Genomic DNA, 18,508 nt, shown 5'->3' on the forward strand with positions numbered 1-18,508 from the left:
ATGCAACAAACTAGAAGCATGCAGATATAACCACGAACAAAACACAATCCTCGGAGGTCATTACTTGTATAAGTAAGCTTAGGCCAGTCCCTTTCCCTCTGTTTCTCAGAGACACATTTACTTACGGACAGGAAACCAGGAAGTGTGAGAGCTGTCAGGTCTCAGGTGCTAAGCACGTGGTATAGAGCTTGGACAAACTGCGCCTCCCCCAGACTCGAGGACAGTTAAAAAGGGCTCACGCATCAGCTGTTTCCTGATTTAATTCTGTCCAGTCCACATGAATAAGCCAGGCATTGTTTCGTTTTGTTTGAGACAGGGTAGCCCAGACTATTGGGGAACTCACTATGGAGTCTGCAAGCTAACGGTTCTGCCTGAGAGTGCTGCGGCTGTAGGCAGGGCCTCTGCACCTGCCTGGTTTGTTTTTATGTAGTTCTGCCCACGTCGGCAGGGCGCCTGCTTTCTCCCGTAGATCTCCTTGACACTTGAACAGTGAGTCCCACCCTGGCACGTTGCCTTACCATTTTCCTTGTCTAGTTTGCCCAAGGCTTTGCCCTTAGAAGTTCAATTTGGACAGACTTAGAAGCTGATCTGGGCACAAGAGCTGTGTCCCCCAGAACACAGGCACACTGGGAAGGACTAAGGGAAGCTTGGTACTCTCCTCCCGCAGAAACTCTCAGTTTCTGTTCTATGGAGGTTTCACTGGAAACAAAAGCCACACCGATTTTCTCCCCAGAAAACACATTACCATGTTAAAAAAATGTCGTAGCTGCTCTGTGGGAAATGTTTTTATTTCTCAAATGCTGTGTCTCTGAAGTGTCAGAATGATCACTTTTCTACAGCATCGCTAGGAGGAATCCTAGTCTCCCAGGAAGAGCCTTGTGGGGATTATCCTCTCAGAAAGAACAGCAAATTTGCTGCTTGCCGAAGATGCACTTGAGTTAAGCACAATTCAAAATTAACACAAATCATAACACAGCAGCGAAGGAAAATTTGCCAAGTTAGTTAAAATAGCTGGTCTTATCTAGAACACAATGGGAGTATAAAAGAGAATTGCAAAAATTATAACTCTGGATCTTGCATGGTTTTTAACAACTTTCCAGGAGTTTGGCCTCCTCCAAATGGGCAATATGAGAGGAACTGGAGGGAAGAGAACAAACTGGATGTGAAAGACCTGTTCTTATTGAAAGGACGTACGACAGACAACATGGAGGAAGCAGACAGGCTCAGTGGTCCTGGAGACAGATCGACTCTTTGTAATCTAGGCAGACCCCTTGCCTGGAGACTGCCACAGTGACAAATGACCCGTCTGTGCAGCAGCTCCTAGAAGGCACTTTCGCAGGAGCAGGGCGGAGGTCTGGGACGGGGCGGAGGTGGGCGCAGGCAGCCCTGGTCCCGCTCCTCCCTCCGGGCGTGGTGATAATGGGGGTGGGGCCAGCGGTAGCGGTGGAGGGCCTGGTGGTCCCCAGCCCCATCGCTGGTCTCGCCTTCTCCCTCCCGCTGGCAGCACACAACTCCCAGGCACCTCCGCAGCCGCCGCCAGAGCCCGCAGTCGCCTGCCTGGAAGAAGAGGTAGACGTAAGGGTTGAGGGCACTGTTGGCCACCTCTACGACGCCCATCGCCACCACCAGGCCCTCTCCCTCCCAGTCACCCGCGGGTCCCGACGACCAGGCGGCCGCCAAGCGGGCGGCGAAGTAGGGCAGCTCGCAGCCCACGAAGAGAAGCACCAGCGCCAGGCTCATCTTGAGGCTCTGCACCTTGGCGTGGGGCAGCGCGTTGGGCAAGGGGCCTCGGGCTGGGCTGGCCGGCCAGGGCGCCCTTGCCCCGGCAGCTTGAGACCCGCGCTGCCACCAGACACACAGCAGGTGGCCGCAAGAGACGCCCATGATAGCGGCCGGCGCGGCGAAGCCCACGAAAGCCTCGTAGGTCGCGTAGACCTGCAGGTGCCAGCGCGGCAGGGGCGCGAAGATGCCCATGCAGCGACGCTCCCCGAGCCAGGCGCTGGCAGCCGGAGACGGAGGAGCGCCCCAGCGCACCACGAAGGCCGGCGGCAGCGCCAGCAGCAGCGCCAGCAGCCAGCCCAGGGCGGCCAGGGCGCGCGCCGACAGCCGCGGGCCCTGCGGACGGCGCACCGCGAGCTGGCGCTCGAGGGCGATGAGGGCCACCAGGTGGGCGGAGGCGCCCCGCCCCGACGCCTGCAGCAGCTGCGAGAGGCGGCAGGCCAGGTCGCCGAGCGCCGGGCGCCGGTCGCCCAGCAGCTCCCAGGCCAGCTGCGACAGCGCGGTGCCCCCGCACGCGTACAGGTCGGCCGCCGCCAGCTGCACCAGCAGGAAGTCCATCTGGCGACGCTTGGGACCCGGCCAGGGCCGGCTGCCGCCGCCACACAGGCGGCACAGCACCGTGGTGTTGCCCGCCACCGCGGCCACCAGGATGATCCCTATGAAGACCAGGTGGATCCGGTGGCTGGGTGGCCCGCGTGGCGGAGGCTGAGGTCCCGGGACAGTGGCTCCCTGCCCCGAAGTCAGGTTGAGACCCCAGCTCGGCAGAATAGGTATGGAGAGGTTGGAGGCGGGAGGCAGAGCCGAGGGGCTGAAGGAATCCTCCTCCATCCTTAGTCCGGAAGAAGGAGCGGTAACGCTGAGGGCTGTACTCCCCCAAAATACCAAAGTGGAGGCGAGGTGGTGGGGCCACACCGCTGGGCCTCTGCGACTTCCCAAAGTTAGTTGAAAAAGCGCACGCATCCAGGGCGAGATGGGATCGGGTAGCTTTGCGCTTAGTTGTTTTTATAGGCTGTCCTCGTCATTTGTCACTCAAATGTGGGTTGTACATTCGAGGAACACACATGATCCTGTTCTCCACCTTCTCCGCATCTCGCCCCCTCCCCCAATCCCAGCAGAACTCTCCTCTAATCTATTGGGCCGCCCCAAGCGGGCTCGGTGACCCCTGGGCTCTGAAAACCGTGCCCTGTGGGCCTATGGCCAGACAGAAAGTTGTGTATGTGACCACTGCAAAGGCTAATCAATGTTAACTCAGAAGCAATAGAAGAGATAGGAAACTCCTGCCTGAGAGTGCACCCCTCCCCCACCGATTAACTGTGATTGTTAGAAGGAACAAAGATACAGATACTACTTTTGATTAAAAAAAAAAAAAAAAAGAGAGAGAGAGAGAGAAAAAGCAAAAAGACATTTTGTAATGCTACAGTCTGTACTAGCTTGAGAAACAAGCGCATGAGAAACCCGGCAGGGTTCTCCCATTTCTCCCATTGCCCAGAGTGTCAGCGAGGCAAGCAGTCCACCACAGAGCTACTCCCCACCTCTAACGTTCCTGACAGGTTTCTGAGCAGAGGTGTTAGGTAAATCTCTGATGAGGTTAGACCTTCCTCTGCCTGCAGTGAGAGCGGTTTAGTCGAAGAGAACTGAGGGCCGCACTGTTGCCTGGCAATGAGGAGCAGCAGAGGTTTGCAGATGCTTTCCAATACTCATTACTAGAAGCAGGGCACGGCAGCGGCTCTCTACTCTCAGTGAGGTAAAACTCATTTTGCTAGTCTGAGGAGGGCCCTAACAGGTTTTTACACAAATGGTGGTTCATGCATTGAAGCCCCCTGGTATTTCAGTCCAGTAAGGGATGTGTCATGCAGGCAGACTCCTCTTTCCCCGGATTCTGTTTTCCAGCAGATGGGAGGTTGCTAGGAGGGACTACGCCTCCGATAAGCCCAGAGAAAAGGTGACTAAGAAAATGATACCGCGGCCAATTTTTTAAAAAGAAATCAACTCACAGGAAATGGTTTAGCTTTAATGCTGCTGCGTTTAGCCCTACCTCACAAACATATTTCAGCTTTCGCGTTGGAAGCCTCTATTTGTCTTTTGTGCACCCATCACATTAATCATGGTGAAAGCAGAATTGCTCCTACTTCCTGGTCATGGGCCAGGGAGGTGTGGGTGTCTGCTGCTTCCCAGGCTATAGCAGCGTTTGCGTCCTGCAGATGCATGAGTTGGGAGGGCTTGATGGGATCCTTTCCTGCTTCTTGCTCTAGGAATCTGATTTTCTAAGGTCCATCATTTTGACTGGAGACATTTGTTATTTTCATTATACATCCAGTGCCTCATGCTGGTCCAGATACATGGCAGAAAACCAGTAAATATGTGTCTGGTGACTATATATTGGTGAATATATAATGCACCTAAGATTAATCTGAGCAAAGACATCATATAAGATGTCTTTCATATTGGTGCATTGTCTTCTAGAGGAGCCCCAGCAGGATCAGGGAGTGTGTCTGTGATGATGTCTTTCTTTGCTGGGATGTTGCAGGAAGAGGAAGAATGCCAACAATGGAGAATTTTAGTCCTGATTTAATTTTCATACCCCTTCCACAGAGTTTGTCCAAGGCATTTTTCTGGGTACAGAAAAACTGTACCCAGTGGTCCAGTCTTTTCTCTCTGAGCATTACCAATAGCCAATGTCTCCCCAACCAAATGTTAGTTCAATTATTTCTCAAAGTAATTCTAGTTTGTCAGAATGGTCTCATAAGGTACAAAGCAAAATTCTACCACTGAAACTTCCTTCCACTGAACTTTAGAAAGACTGGATAAGATACTGACTTTAAAAAAATAGTTGTTTTTCTAGGGAACATGGCAGCAACAGCTGCTCAGGCTTCCAGAATCAGTTGTGGTGATGGAGTAATGGTGGGATGGGCTGACCTTGGCCTTCTCCCCACATCGGTGTTCTTCTTTTCTGACATCACCTACTACCTGGCATTGGCAATGGCCCTGAAGCAGTGATCAGGGTATAAGGATGTGTATCAGCCCTTTTGGGGGACAGGAAGTGCCGGGAACTGGAGCTAGGGTTTCATATATGTGAGAAGCGAGAAGCAAGCAGCAGCAGCAGCAGCAGCAGCAGCATGGAATAATTCCCTGCCCAGCTGGTTGATATGCTCTTTTGCTTTGGTGGAGAAATCTTATCCTGTACCCTGCTTGCAGAGTAGGTCTCCACCGAGGTCTCTTACAATCCAAACTAATATTTGACGGGCACCTTTAATCTGGTATGTTATATTTTTCCTCCATCTGACTCAGTTTCCCAGGCTATTAATTTCTACCCATTTGACTCCTAACTGCAGAATCAAAGGAGTGATCAGAACTTGGAAGGGGTTAAGTATAGTCACACATGCTAATAGCTACCACAGAAGAGGCTAGGTTTTGGATGGGCCCAGGGTGCTGTTACAACTTACAAACAATTGCTGAAAGAAGGAGACTGGAAACCAGAAAGCGATGAACAGCTGGAGATGTCCATCCCTTCCAAGGTAGCCCTGCTGGGGTCAATATCTTTACATTCCAGCTTGGTAAAGCATCTGGCGACATCAAAGCATAATATCATGCATCTTTCTCATGACCATAAAGGCAATCATGGTGACAAAGGATTTTACTGTGACTCTTGCTCTCTGTGAGGATACCTCAAGTCAGATGCTGTTTGGCTGGGAGCAGAGTATTTATCATGTGAAAAGAAAAGTGAAGCAAAACCACCTTCTAATGATACTGACTTGTCAGCTTCCAAGCCTGCCAGAGGCTCCAGATAGTACTATCAAGAATTTCTTGTAGTAAATAATAAAAAAAAGTGTTGAGCTTTATAATGCTTATTATTAGTCCTAAGATTATCACAGTGGTATTATTTAACCAGCTATCACAAATAATAAGACACGGACACCTGTTAGATTTTATAAATGCCTGATTTACCTGGGGCTAGACAGATCTTTCACCTACGCTGGCTAATAACCTCACCATCCATCTCCCAGACCCCATCCACTAATCCTCCCCATCTGGTTTACCTTCCATCCATAATCCCATGGTTCTTGCTTGTATTCATCTGGGCCTTTCCATGCCATTAGTGGAGTCCTTCCTCTTGGCCCCTTTTCTCCACATTAATCCACCATGGTATCCTTCTTTCTCCTCTCTTCCCCTCCATCTGTCTTCCATGATTCTCCTGTCCTCTCCAAGCCCAGGAACCTTAGCCATGCCTACTTCATGCTGCTCTGCCCAGGTATAGGCTGTTTAATCAATATATTATATCAATCAGATATAATGACTTAGGCAGGTTTACACAACAAGGATAGGTTTACATGAGATTGTGCTTTTCTGAGCAGGGACAAGATCTTTGGGGCCAGTAACACACCGCAGCCAACCCCCAACAAGAATTTGTGGTGTACACCTTTAATCCCAACACTTGGGAGGCAGAGGCAGGTGGATCTATGTGAGTTCAAAGCCAGCCCGGTCTACAAAGTGAGTAGAGGACAGCCAAGGCTACACAGAGAAACCCTGTCTGGAAACAAAAACAAACAAACAAAAAAAGAAAACAAACAAACAAACAAACAAAGAACTTGTGAGTGAATATCGAGTTCCAGGCCAGCAAGAGCTACATAGTGAGATCCTGTCTGAGAGAGACAGGTGGGTGGGGGATCCAAGACACCCAGTGGAGTCACCAGCTAGCCACTGTGATAATTAACAAATAGTCAAAATTTGTATGGAAATAGTAAGCAAGACTGGCTGGGACACAAGAGACTAGTCCATGAGGCACTGGGCCCCAGATTAACAGGACAGACTGTGAGAAGCAGAGGACTCAGGAAGGACATCTGGATGGGACCTTGGCTCAGTCAAATCAGTGGAGGGAAAGATGATTTAACCTAAGATGTGATATAATGAAATGCAGTACGAGAAGATACAGTTACTAAATAAACGGTCAATAGTTTAAAAACCACAAAACAATGATTCATTTTAAAGAATATTTTAATTTTAAAAATCATAATATTTATTTGGTACAAAGATTTACAAATATGTTACAAGAAAATACAAATTTCTAGATGTAAAAAATTCTAGGTCAGTATCGAAAGACAAACTAGTACTTCTTGTACTTTTAAAAATTTTCTGTGCATGGGTGTTTGGCCCATATTTATGTCTGGGCATTACATACATGTTTGCTTGGGGCCCCCAGAAGCCAGAAAAGGGTACTGGCTCCCCTGAACTGGTGTTACAGACAAGTTGTGAGCCACTATGTGGGTGCCAGTAATTGAATCTGAGTTCTCGGGTTGAGTAGCAGGTGTTCTTAACCACTAAACAATCTCTACCCTTTTTTTTTAGCCCTTTTTTCTCTCTTATTTTTCACAAGGCTAATAATGTCTAAAGCATGTATATAACAGAAAGACAAGGCTAACAACCAATAGAGAAAATAGCCAATAATAGACATAGAAAAGGTCATCCTGTTGCCAAGTCTAGTGCTTACTAGATCTATGAAAAAAATGTCAGCACTTGCAACTAATAAAGATAAAATATCTTTGTTTTATGTGCTATTTATTGGGCTGAGAGGTGTGGGCGTGCATTTCTGGTGGGAAGGCCAACTACTAGAACTGCTTTAGAAGTAACTCGGGAAAATCTACAGAATTTTATAGATTTTTGCTCAGCAATTTTACTTCTCAGCCAAATCACAATATGCACGAAGAAACACTGTACAGCATATCTTCAATTGTGGGTGTGCCTGCATGTGTGAGTAAAGAATATATTCATCTGGTTGGTGGCAAATATACAGCTTGTCCACAAAATGATATAAGCAAGGGGGTCATATGCCCTTTAGAGGAAGCTGACTGAGAAAGGAAGGAGGCGTCATGTTCTGCCTTTTGAAGCTTTACCTTAATCTTTTTTTTTTTTTTAACAAAAGAAATAAACGCAGTTATGCCCACAGTCTAAGTCCCATTAAATGGTTCTAACATTAAATACATCCAAAGAGTTACATCAGCAACAAATAAATCATGAAGCATTATAAGTGATAACCAACAGTTGTTAAAAATAGTTCATATTCTACATTACCCAGGGAAACAACAAGAATGCTTGCTTTTATCCTTTAAATACTTCTGTCATTAAACTGTCAGAGATCTGCAACCATAAAATCTTAGTACAACCAGTTTTGAAAATACGTAGTTCTGTAATCATTGGCACTTAAGATACAGTACATATTTCAAAGTACGTAAAATTAGCAATTGCTAAAGCTGTTTCAGTTTAATATTTATCTACATATTCATGTAGATAATGAGAAAGTTTTATTATTGTCTATTACAGCAAACTCTCTTGGACATCCTGGCAGTAAAATGATGACATGGAATCTTTTAATATTCTTTAATGCTTAGGCCTTTTGCTGGGCAGACTCCAGATAGCTTTCTCACTTAACCCGACTTATCCTGCATTATGTCTGGTCATGCGGCTAGTACTACCTCTCTGCTTTGCTGCAGTCAGTTCACTAACCTCCGTGCCCACTGGTGAATCCCCTGCGTTTGCCTTCCTCTCCCAGCATATCTCTGTTGTCTCTATCTCTCTCTCAGAAGTTCCACCTTTCACACAGTGTACCCCAACAGTCTACTGCTCCTGAGTCGGCAGTGAGCCACTGTTCGATTGCTTTTTCATACTTCCTGGGCTCTTTTTGCCAATCTTGATGCCACCTAAGGTGTGCAATAACATTTGAGTAATTCTGTCCTACGCTTTGTTTCCACAAGATAAACTGCTCTCTATTGTATTGATGGACAGAAGCAGTCACTTTAGGGTAGTTTACAACAGAACGAAGCTTCTGGTCCAAAGAACGAGTAATTTCTGGAAAATCTGTAGCAACGTTTGTTAGCTCATCTGGATCTGAGGAAAGATCTGAAAGAAAAGAAATAAAGTAGTTACATGCTAAAACCATTGTTTAGACTCATTGCGACAGATAATGTATTAGGATTTATTTTCCTTTTCCTTTCTTCTTAGTAGAAGAGGGGCAGTATGCATTCACATGCCACACACTGACCTTTCATTTAGCCGCACACCACATACACAACCATGTTCCCCTGACACTACATTCCTTGATGACTCACAGCCATCTTAGGCCAATGATCGCCAAGCAAGGAATGGCTAAGGATAATACACCAAACAGCACTCCTGTTAATGAATGACCAAATATCTTTTTGCCATCATCCAGCCATCCACTTTTTTTTTTTTTTTTGCTTATGTACTCTTTGATGCCAAAAATAGCCAAATCCTCATAATTTTTAGTAAGCTGGCTTAGAATAAACTTTTCCTGTTTCTTGATCTTAACAATTATACTTACAAATGCCTTAATTATAGCCACTTTTACATTTCTCAGCTTAACAATTCCTCATATGAGTAAACCCTGTTTGTTTTTTACTAAATCTTATTTTTTTTAAAGCAGCCTGTTGCTTAGAATTCTCAAAGTTACACTAATCAATACTGTCCATTTGAGCAATATGCCACAAAAATAACTACTTTTCTCAACCAAAACCAGTGAGAAATAATGACAATATTCTCAATAATGTTTCAGATCCACACATGTTCTTTTTACATGGGATGGGAACACAGAGGATGTAATTTAGAATACAAATTCTACTGGAAAAACAGCAAGTCAAAGACTCATGAGCATTAACTTCAGAGAATAAGGAAAACTGAGCGGGGAAAGTCTGTACGGGGCTGTTTGGGTACACTGGTCAGGAGATGCCTGAAGCACATGTAACTTTACTAGCTAGCTAAAGAGCAGTCTGTAAATAAATGCTAGACAATACTATCACGGTTGGTGCACCTATGACCCTTCAGTCACATCTGCCTTTTACAGAATGTTGTAAAGAGAAAATTTTCACCAACCGCAAAGATGTAAATGGATTTTCTTTAGTAACTCAGTAACTCATTAAACTTTAATCTAATTAAAGACAAAGTGTTGTGATGAGCTGAGGTGGGAGGAGAAGGGAAGAGAGGAGGAAGGCTTTTTGTTGAGAGAATATTTGTGTATTTTATGGATGCATCGCCTGTTATTTAAAAAAATCTGATGGCCTATCGCTTAGGCAGGAAATAGGAGGTGTTATATCTGGCAGGCAGAAAGAATTATGGGAGAGAGCAGGCACAGGAGATGCATCCGACAAGATGTGAGGACAGAAGTATAGTACCTGAGCAGAGGTAACCAGTTATGTGGCAAAATGTAGATTAGTATAACAGGCTATTTAAAGTTATGAGCTAGTCAGAGAAGAGCCTAGCTATATGGCCTAGGTAATTGTAAAACTATTTTGAGTCTCATGGTTCGTTATTGCTGGAGCTCGGGGCTGGGAGGAAAAACCACCAACAGCTTTTCAAGTTGAGAAAGGATGACGAGATCAGAAGCTAGGAACAGACAGCAGATTGTAATACTACTTTTCATCAATGGTCAAACAGAGAGGGCTCCTTATAGAGAGCTAGGATGAGCCCTTAGGATTAGCTATTGTGAAAGATTGCTTGATTACATGATACTAAGCTCCAGGGACTGTTCGGATGTGGTTAGGTTTGCTGGGCTTGGTGGAGGAGCTCTGTGGATTTCATTTAACAACATCTGTGAGTTCCATTTTACAATGTCTAATATATATGAGTGGCTCCACTGGAAACCAGGAATCCCTCCTTAAGGAAGTTTGGACCTAAAGAATTATTTGTAGCTAATAATTTTATTATTTGTAACTATGATGCAAACTTAAGAAGCATTAAATATTAAAAATGGCCTTGACACCTGTTTTATGTACAACCTGGGGACAAAAGAAAAACTCTAAATAAAAAAATGCTGTTTAAAAATAAATTCACAGAGAGTTATGCTAGAACATATTTTCACACAGTGGAAGGAACCAGAGATTTGTGGTTAGACCCATGCTGAACTTTTAGTTTTATAACTTCTTAGTTCTGAGGCCCTGCAACAGGTAGCAGACTTTCTCTGACACCACTTTTCTTCTCTGTAAAACTAAGAGAATGACTCAATCCCATAAGGCTGTGGTGAGCCTCAAATAATGTATTGAGAATGTACGGATGTCCCAAGAGTGAGGCAATAATCATCTAGAGTCGATGAAACCTAGGTATATCATTACACTCGAGGTATTGACTGGTGAAACAAAACAAGTATTGGGAGCTCCTACCAGGAAGCAGGGTTGAATGAGCCCTGGGTAGCAGGCCTCACTGTGCTGTCTCTGGTTTCTGGTGCCGATGTGTGAAGAAGCTGCTCCTCTTTCATTAGCTGAACACTGACAATTCATACCACTAAACACTCTTTACCACCAGCGGTCACAGGCTACACAGTACATGTGGATTTATAAAGAGGCTAGATGTAAACACTTACTCTAACATGAGGCTGAACCACTGTAGCCTATCCCAGCATGAGAGGCAAATAAAATACTCATTTATTTTAAAGCGATTCCTGAAGCTCTTGAGCAGCGCCCGCCACTATATCAAGAAGCTCACCAAAGAGCTGAGGCTGCACTGACACACCATCGGAGTAGGCGATGTACTTCCAGCGGTCAGTTCGGAGCATGTAGGTGGAAGCATTTGCATTGCATCCATGGAACTCACTCAGAATCCAAGGTGGACGGTGGGTTTGGAATGTCTGCTCACTTGTAGATGCTTCTGATGACAGCGTCAACAAAGAGTGTCCACTTAGGGTCTGAGGCACAGCAATCGCAGCAATGTCTTTGGAGCAAAAGTAAAGTGGTCTTTTTGTTGTTGTTCTTCCTTCACCACTTCTGGAGTTATGTCAACATTCAGAAACATCTATATTTCCTCATCACTAAGCATTGCAGACTAGAGATAATACATGGATTTGTAACCTACACTGAAGTACTCACTCTGTGAACCTTATTACCTTGAGTGAGTTAGTAACTCCTCTGGCTATTTCCTCATTTCTACAAGAAGTATAATAGTACTTCTACCTCAAATGTCCATTTTCGGTGAATGAACCAAAAGTTAAAATTTGAAAACAACACTTGGCACATAAGGCCCACAGTCAAAATTACTTTATGTGAGGCCAGCCTGGTTTACAGAGCAAGTTCCAGTATACAGAGAAACCCTATCTCAAAAAACCAACCAGGTGTGTCACAACCAGGTTGTGTCACAAACCAACAGGTGAGTCAGTGGCAGGCTCTTTCTACCTTATGGATGTAGATTAAGATGTCTCAGCTGTTCTTGCCACTTCACTATGCTTTTACTCCACCATCATAGACTCTCACTCTCTGAAAAAATAAGCCATGGTACTTTGTCTCAGCAACAGAAAAGTAACTAATGCCCCTTGTAAAAAGTGGATAGAAGATTCTGTAGTGGAAAAACTTACATTTTAGGGAGGTAGTGGTAGAGTTGAATATTGTGTATATTGTATATTGTGTATATATATATATACATATATACACATATATACATATATATACATAAAGTTATTTTTCATAATATAAATAGTATTTACTCAAAGTGTCTTAATTTATAGTCATATCCTAATTGTGATTATTTTGAAGAGAGAATGACCAAAGTGGATGAAGGCCATAGGAACCCAAGGGCCATTGTCCTTGTTCTTCAGAGTATGAATCTGACACAGAGAGATGCTCAATTTAGGAAGATTCTGAGTACTTCTGTTTGTTTTTTTTCCTCCAGCATTACAAATAAATATTTCCACAATCACTTACCAAGCACAGTACTTACCAAGCATAGTAGGGTAAATATCCACAAGAGAAACAAAATTTGGTACTTGTAGGTTGGCCTTAATTCCTGGTCCCATCATCAAAAGAGGAACATGGGCACTAGCTTCATACATACTCATTTTATAAAACTGGCGGTGTTCCATGGCCATCTCTCCATGGTCTGAAGTATATATAACAATAGTGTTCTGAAGAAGATCTAACTTGTGAAGAGCCAAAATAATTTCACCTATTGTAAAATCAAGATAGATCTTCAGATTAGCTTTAGTTCATATGTCAGTCTATCACACTAATTTTAAACAACTGCACTCAGAGTTTGTTGGGATACTTACCATCTCAGTAAAACCTACTTTGCACTACTGACCCACAATTCCTGCTACCTTTTCTCCTTGCCCCTATGCAACTGGCATTTTATGTGCCTAAAGCTGTCTCAGAGAAAGGTGAGCCACACAGATAGCACAAGGCTTGCCATGGGGATAACAGAGCAGTAATATCCCAAGAGCCTTTGCCCATGAAAGCTGCTGCCATTGAAATTATGAGAATCACAATAAAGCATAGTGCAGACAGGAGAAATTTTATTTTGGTAGATCTTGAATCTAGGGTGCACAAAGACACATTTGAAGGTCCAGTCAACGTGGAGGGTCAAGGCTGTACAGAGTTAAGGAACTGCTTACTAGTCAGGTCTTCTTTCCCCACCCCACTCCTCTTTCCCTCAATGGTATGCCTTGAACACTCTGGTGGATGCCTTATTTCTAAAAGATCTGATGACCCGGTCTTGTCACAAGTCTAATTAAAACTCCAGATTATAATGGGCATGTTCAGGGTGGCATGGCCTGAGGCTTTAACATTCTACAGCTTCCCACTGTCTAATTCTTTAGCAGGACACATAAGTTCTTCATCTACTCTATATACTTAGGATCCTCTACTGTCTGGTAAATCTAGCAGTCTTAGACCACACAGTATACCCTAAAGAGTGGCGTAGTTTATGCCTTTTTGCCTGTGTTGAATGCCCTTTCTCCTCCCTTCCTGTCACAATTTCACTCTTCTTTGATGAGCCGGCTCAATCATTAGCTGGTGAAGCCTTTTCTGCTCTTCCACACCTAATCACTCTGTTCCCCAAGCTTCCTGAGGTGTGGTTTGTTTACAACTGCAGCCATATACTTTAAACCCTGGTGTCTATCTATTTCTATATGTTTATCATATATGCATATGTCTATATGCACACATGAGCCATAGTACTAGGGTGGAGGTCCGAGGACACCTTCAGATGTCTGGTCTTCTTTCTTCTATGTGGCTGGTGACAAGCACTTCACCTGCGCCATCTTGCTGGCTGCCTTGTGTTTGTTTGATGAACCTCTGACTATCAGGTACTCTGCTGGGCTCTATACTGAATATTATTAAGAATATATTAACTCTTGACTGTTCTTTATGAAACCCACATCTGTGCTCTGGGATGCAACTTTCTCTCTGTGTACTTCTTTCTTAATGTTCATGAATGAAAAAGTATATATTATGAAGTATATAAAGTTAAAAGTAGAGAGTATATTTAAAACATCTAATTCCCCTCTCTCTCTAAAAAAGAAATAACATATTAAAGACATTACAATTACTTCTCTACCCTGAGGCCTTTATATTTCCTGCTTAATCTGCCTACAATGTCTTCTTTGCTTTTTACATGGCTGGCTTTTTCTCAGTTCTGGTTCACAAACCACTTCCTCAGAAGCATCTACCTTAGATCTTCTGCATTAGCACACCAGTCTCACCGTTCCTTTGTCCATGCCTTCCACTGTTTATTTCACATTTACATTTGTTCAGCTATTCAGCATCTGCTAATTTCCTTTTCCACTCAAGACCCTTCAAGAGTTGTGCTCACTCCCTGCAGCAGTATCGAGTACGCAGCATTTCACTCTAGAAGATGTACTTGCAAACTTTTGAACACAGTTTGAGGATGCAGATGAGACATTCCCCAGTGTCAGGAAATATCAATGAAATAAATGTTGTGTAAACACTGCTCCCCAATTGTCCCCTGATATGTCAACAAAGCAGCTTACAGCCAATTGCTGAGCAGGGAAGAGAATAGGGCTGGACTTCCTGGCAGCCAGAGGAGGAGGAGTTAGAAGAGGAAGTAGGGAATTCAGCTAGGGGATTCAGCCATGACAGAGATCCAGGAAACACCAAGAGAAGGAGCTTAAACAAAGATACAAAGTGTAAGTATTTCTGGAATGTATGCCGGGAAGAAACCAGATTAGCTTAGAGGGTTGATAATAGAGTAATAACTGCTCAGTTATTATGTTGTGAAGCTTATTACTAAACAAATATAAAAGGGTCTCAATTATTTGATAGCCAGGTTAAGAGAAAGACTAAGAAACACAGTTTTATAAAAATAACCCTAACATATAACTAAACAGTCAGAGAAAGTTTTGGCTAAAGAAACAAATATTACTGTCATTACGAGGGAGAACTTGGAGCCAGGTGAGGTGGGGTGTACTAATGCTAATACTTAGGAGATAGTATCAGAGAGTCAGGAATTCAAGGCCAGCCTCAGCTATATAGTGGATTCAAGGTTAGTCTGGGCAACATGAAACACTCCCCCACCCCTGTCTCTGTCTGTCCGCCTGCCTCTCTTTCTCTATCTCTTTCTCTCTCTCTCACATACACACTGAGATCTTGAAAAGTCCTTTCACTTTCTCATATTTCTACTGATTATTTAGGTAACTTATCCACATGGCTTCCTTTTTTTTCTTTCTGCTATATTCTATTTACTCAGTGAGTATTAATAACATTGGCTGTTTGTCTTCAAAGGTTTTTCATGTATAGAAAGATGCTGCTGACACTTCACCAATGCAGTTGTGTTCTATCTAATATGTAGCAAGGTGACACAATGTTGTGAAAATAACCTCATCCAAATACTGTTTTTTGTTGTTGTTTTTAAACAAGGTTTCTTCAGTAGGAACTGGAAACTGCAATACATGTGAACAGGGAGAACTCTTCCACAGTCATGTTATGGAAGCAGAGGCCTGTCTGAGATGACTTTGAGCCTGAATGTCAGGACACCCAGTGATTGCAGCCACCAGAGGAAATGGATATGAGGTGAGGGTAAGCCTTACTCTACAGGTTCTAGGGAGAATGAATTTGTTTGTAGGTATGACAAATGTGGAAACTACTATAAATACTAACAAAGAATTCTCTCTAAAAAAGTTTTTTTTTATTAGAGACGTTAAAATGATACTGGTACATGTGCAGTAAGAACAATTAGAGATGACAGTAAATCCTGAGGTGTTAATTATTTAAACTGAAAATATTTTTCACACAGCGAGTATGTATTACCTTTGAACTAATAAAGAGATTAGCCAAAAATGAACAGATCTCAGAAATCAGTGGGCCCATATTTAATCAGCTTATGTTATTTAACATATTAAAGGCAATAACTTCCAAATTTTGACTTATAAATTGGTGTTATATATTTCTTGTGCATCTTAGCCTTAAGAGCTGAGCTCTGTCTCCAGCCTGACTGTTAACATTTATTCCTAGGATACTTTACATGCTGATTGGACATCTGTTGATTTTTCTGAGTGAGAAGAATACAGAGAATGTACATAGACCTGTTTACCATCTGACTTGACACTAAAAAGTAGACCATTTTGGAACTACAGATTGATTGACCTATGGGTCTTTTACAGGAACAGCAAGTACTCTTAACTATTAAGCTATCTCTCCAGCATCTAGAATGCATTTGAAACATGTTTAAAATGATACTGTGAAACAAACATGAGTGCTAAGTTCTTTTCAGAGCACCTTAACCTATCCCTGCTCCACCCCTAAGACTGACATTGCCAGTAATCATAAGATTCATATTGGAATTTTTTAATTTTAATGTATGTATGAATGATTTTATAAAAATAATTTCATCTACAACTTTTATCAGCAAGTGACTTTTTCTAACTTTATATAAAAGTATTAGTTGACACCTAATGGTACAAAGCATATGTAAGAAATTAACATCTGTACTCTAGAAGGCAGACACAGGTAGATTTCTTTGCATTCAAGGCCAGCCTGGTCTACGAATTGAAAGGGTTAGACTAACTTTGTAACCTGTATGTCTTCTAAAGCCTATAGTTTTAAGTTTTAGGTCCAGGTTAAGCTAAAGCCTCTTAGTACCTTTCCAGAGAATGGAGAAATGTGACCCTATCTGTGAGGACAGATAGAAAAAAAGCAAGCAAGCAAGCAATGACCTTCACTCAGCAAAAAGAACGACCAGACCCTTGCCTTCAAGATAGTGTTTCTTAGCAACGAATCCAGACTACTTCTGAGTAGCTCCTGACCTCCAGCCAAAAGTCAGCAGCCCCTAATCTTCAAGGATGAGCTAACCACTCTCACCTTAAATTGCAGCTGCATCCACACTTGGCAGGACTGGCCAACCTTGAGCACCTAAGACTAACCAATTATCTTACTTTATAGCTTCCTCATCCAATCCTAAATTGCCAACACTGCAACTTCAAATTTCCCGCAATTTTTCTTGTAAAAACCTAAAGGCCTTTGTCTCCCGGTGCCACTCTTTGCTGACCGGCAGGGGTGACCCTATTGCGCAATGGTTAATAAACCTCTTGCTTCTGCAACAAGTCGTGGTCTGGGGGAGTTTCTGGGAAGGGCGCGATCTTGAACTCCAGAGCTGTGAGACCCCCAAGTCTTACAAAATAGAGTCCAGGACAGCCAAGGCTACACAGAGAAACTGTCTGGGGGAAGGGGGTAGAGAGGAGGAATAATGTTTGGTGAAACATTAGATATTTTTTACTGTTACTTCCTGTATGTCTCCATCCATTGGGCCCCTGAGGACCATTTGGCAAGTCTTTAGGTTCCAAGGAAGGTGTTTGCAAATCCCCAAATTGAGTCTTCATTGGTGTTTGGAGTGTGAAGCTTTTCATTTCCTGGGAGCTAAGCTGCCTTACAGTTACCTGTCACACATCTGTGTTCAGCCACGCACATACCTGTTTAAGGCCAACTGTGTTTTGCTTCAAATAGAAAACAGCTTTCTATGACTTTCTTTATGTATGAACACATCTGAGAACTTATGAATAATTAAAATAGAAAGGGCCCTTTATTCTGTTATTAATGTATGTTTATGAGTCAAGATCCTCAAAGTTCTAAGTCTGAGGTATCTAACCAACTGCTTTAAGAAATATCTGAAGATGCTCCTGCAAGCTTATCTAGCATAATCACAACTTGTTGGAAAAATATTATCCTTTTTTTTCCATGTAATTGCTTATTAATTATACCACCTACCTAGCATGGCATCTGTCTCAGCACACATAGCATAATAAAATGCTCTAATGTTCTTAATTTCCTCTTCAGTAAACTTCCCAGTGCAATTTTTTGTATAGGAGGAGTAATAATCCACAGGGTGCATTTCTGACAAAGTCAACCACTTTGGGATTTTGATGGCATCATAATCTACCTGAAAAGGAATAAAAACAAAACAAAACAAATCTTTACATTAGCAAAGTCATAGTATCCATTTCTTCCAATGAGTATCTGTGGTGAATGTCATGTTTCATACATAGAATGATTGAAAAGAATGGCTACAAAGCACAACACTTCCCCAAGTAGGAGTGGGCTGAGTAAACCTCATTTACACTATCTGGAGGAGGAGTGTTTGGGATTTTGGTAAACTTTCCTCAAATGTCAATAGGAGAAGAGATGTCTCCCAGTGATAAATCCAGGAGACACTTCACAAATGTGAATAACAAAAGAAGGATGGAAAAAGCGCACTAGGTACAGTGTGAGCAGGGCCTGCCTCCCTGTGTGCAGCCTCTGACCTGCGGTGTGAATAGTGCCCACGCTTGCAGATCAGCTGCACACAGGAAGGCGGGCTCTGCTCACACTGCGGGTCAGCTGCACACGGGGAGGCGGGCTCTGCTCACACTGCAGGTCAGCTGCACACAGGGGGAGGCGGGCTCTGCTCACACTGCGGGTCAGCTGCACACAGGAAGGCGGGCTCTGCTCACACTGCAGGTCAGCTGCACACA

General features: G+C 43.5%; 2 protein-coding genes, 1 long non-coding RNA gene and 1 pseudogene across 3 annotated transcripts in view; 2 read left to right on the forward strand and 2 right to left on the reverse strand.

Annotated features, from left to right (window-relative positions):
- Positions 1 to 781: 781 nt before the first annotated feature.
- Gpr150 (G protein-coupled receptor 150) lies at positions 782 to 2,804 on the reverse strand. The gene has a single exon (XM_055604003.1). It carries the CDS (start codon positions 2,737 to 2,739, stop codon positions 1,321 to 1,323), a length of 1,419 nt encoding a protein of 472 aa, XP_055459978.1. The 5' UTR covers positions 2,740 to 2,804; the 3' UTR covers positions 782 to 1,320.
- A 1,865-nt stretch (positions 2,805 to 4,669) lies between these two features.
- On the forward strand, positions 4,670 to 5,589 carry LOC129674141 (trimeric intracellular cation channel type B-like; annotated as a pseudogene).
- A 1,164-nt stretch (positions 5,590 to 6,753) lies between these two features.
- Positions 6,754 to 18,508, reverse strand: part of Arsk (arylsulfatase family member K) — a 28,759-nt gene continuing 17,004 nt past the window's right edge. The window contains exons 5-8 of the mRNA XM_055604002.1: positions 17,766 to 17,937; positions 12,490 to 12,714; positions 11,266 to 11,490; positions 6,754 to 8,670 (exon numbers count right to left, since the gene is read on the reverse strand). Of these exons, the coding sequence (XP_055459977.1) occupies positions 8,351 to 8,670; positions 11,266 to 11,490; positions 12,490 to 12,714; positions 17,766 to 17,937 (942 nt within the window). The 3' untranslated portion in view covers positions 6,754 to 8,350. The remainder of the gene's footprint in view (positions 8,671 to 11,265; positions 11,491 to 12,489; positions 12,715 to 17,765; positions 17,938 to 18,508) is intronic.
- Positions 11,284 to 16,280, forward strand: LOC129674119 (uncharacterized). Its single transcript, XR_008719776.1, has 3 exons — positions 11,284 to 11,335; positions 15,423 to 15,575; positions 16,017 to 16,280. It is a non-coding gene; the product is annotated as an uncharacterized LOC129674119 (long non-coding RNA).

Source organism: Psammomys obesus, unplaced genomic scaffold (assembly GCF_907164565.1).
Source record: "Psammomys obesus unplaced genomic scaffold, mPsaObe1.curated_primary_1811, whole genome shotgun sequence".
NCBI classification, from domain to species: domain Eukaryota; kingdom Metazoa; phylum Chordata; class Mammalia; order Rodentia; family Muridae; genus Psammomys; species Psammomys obesus.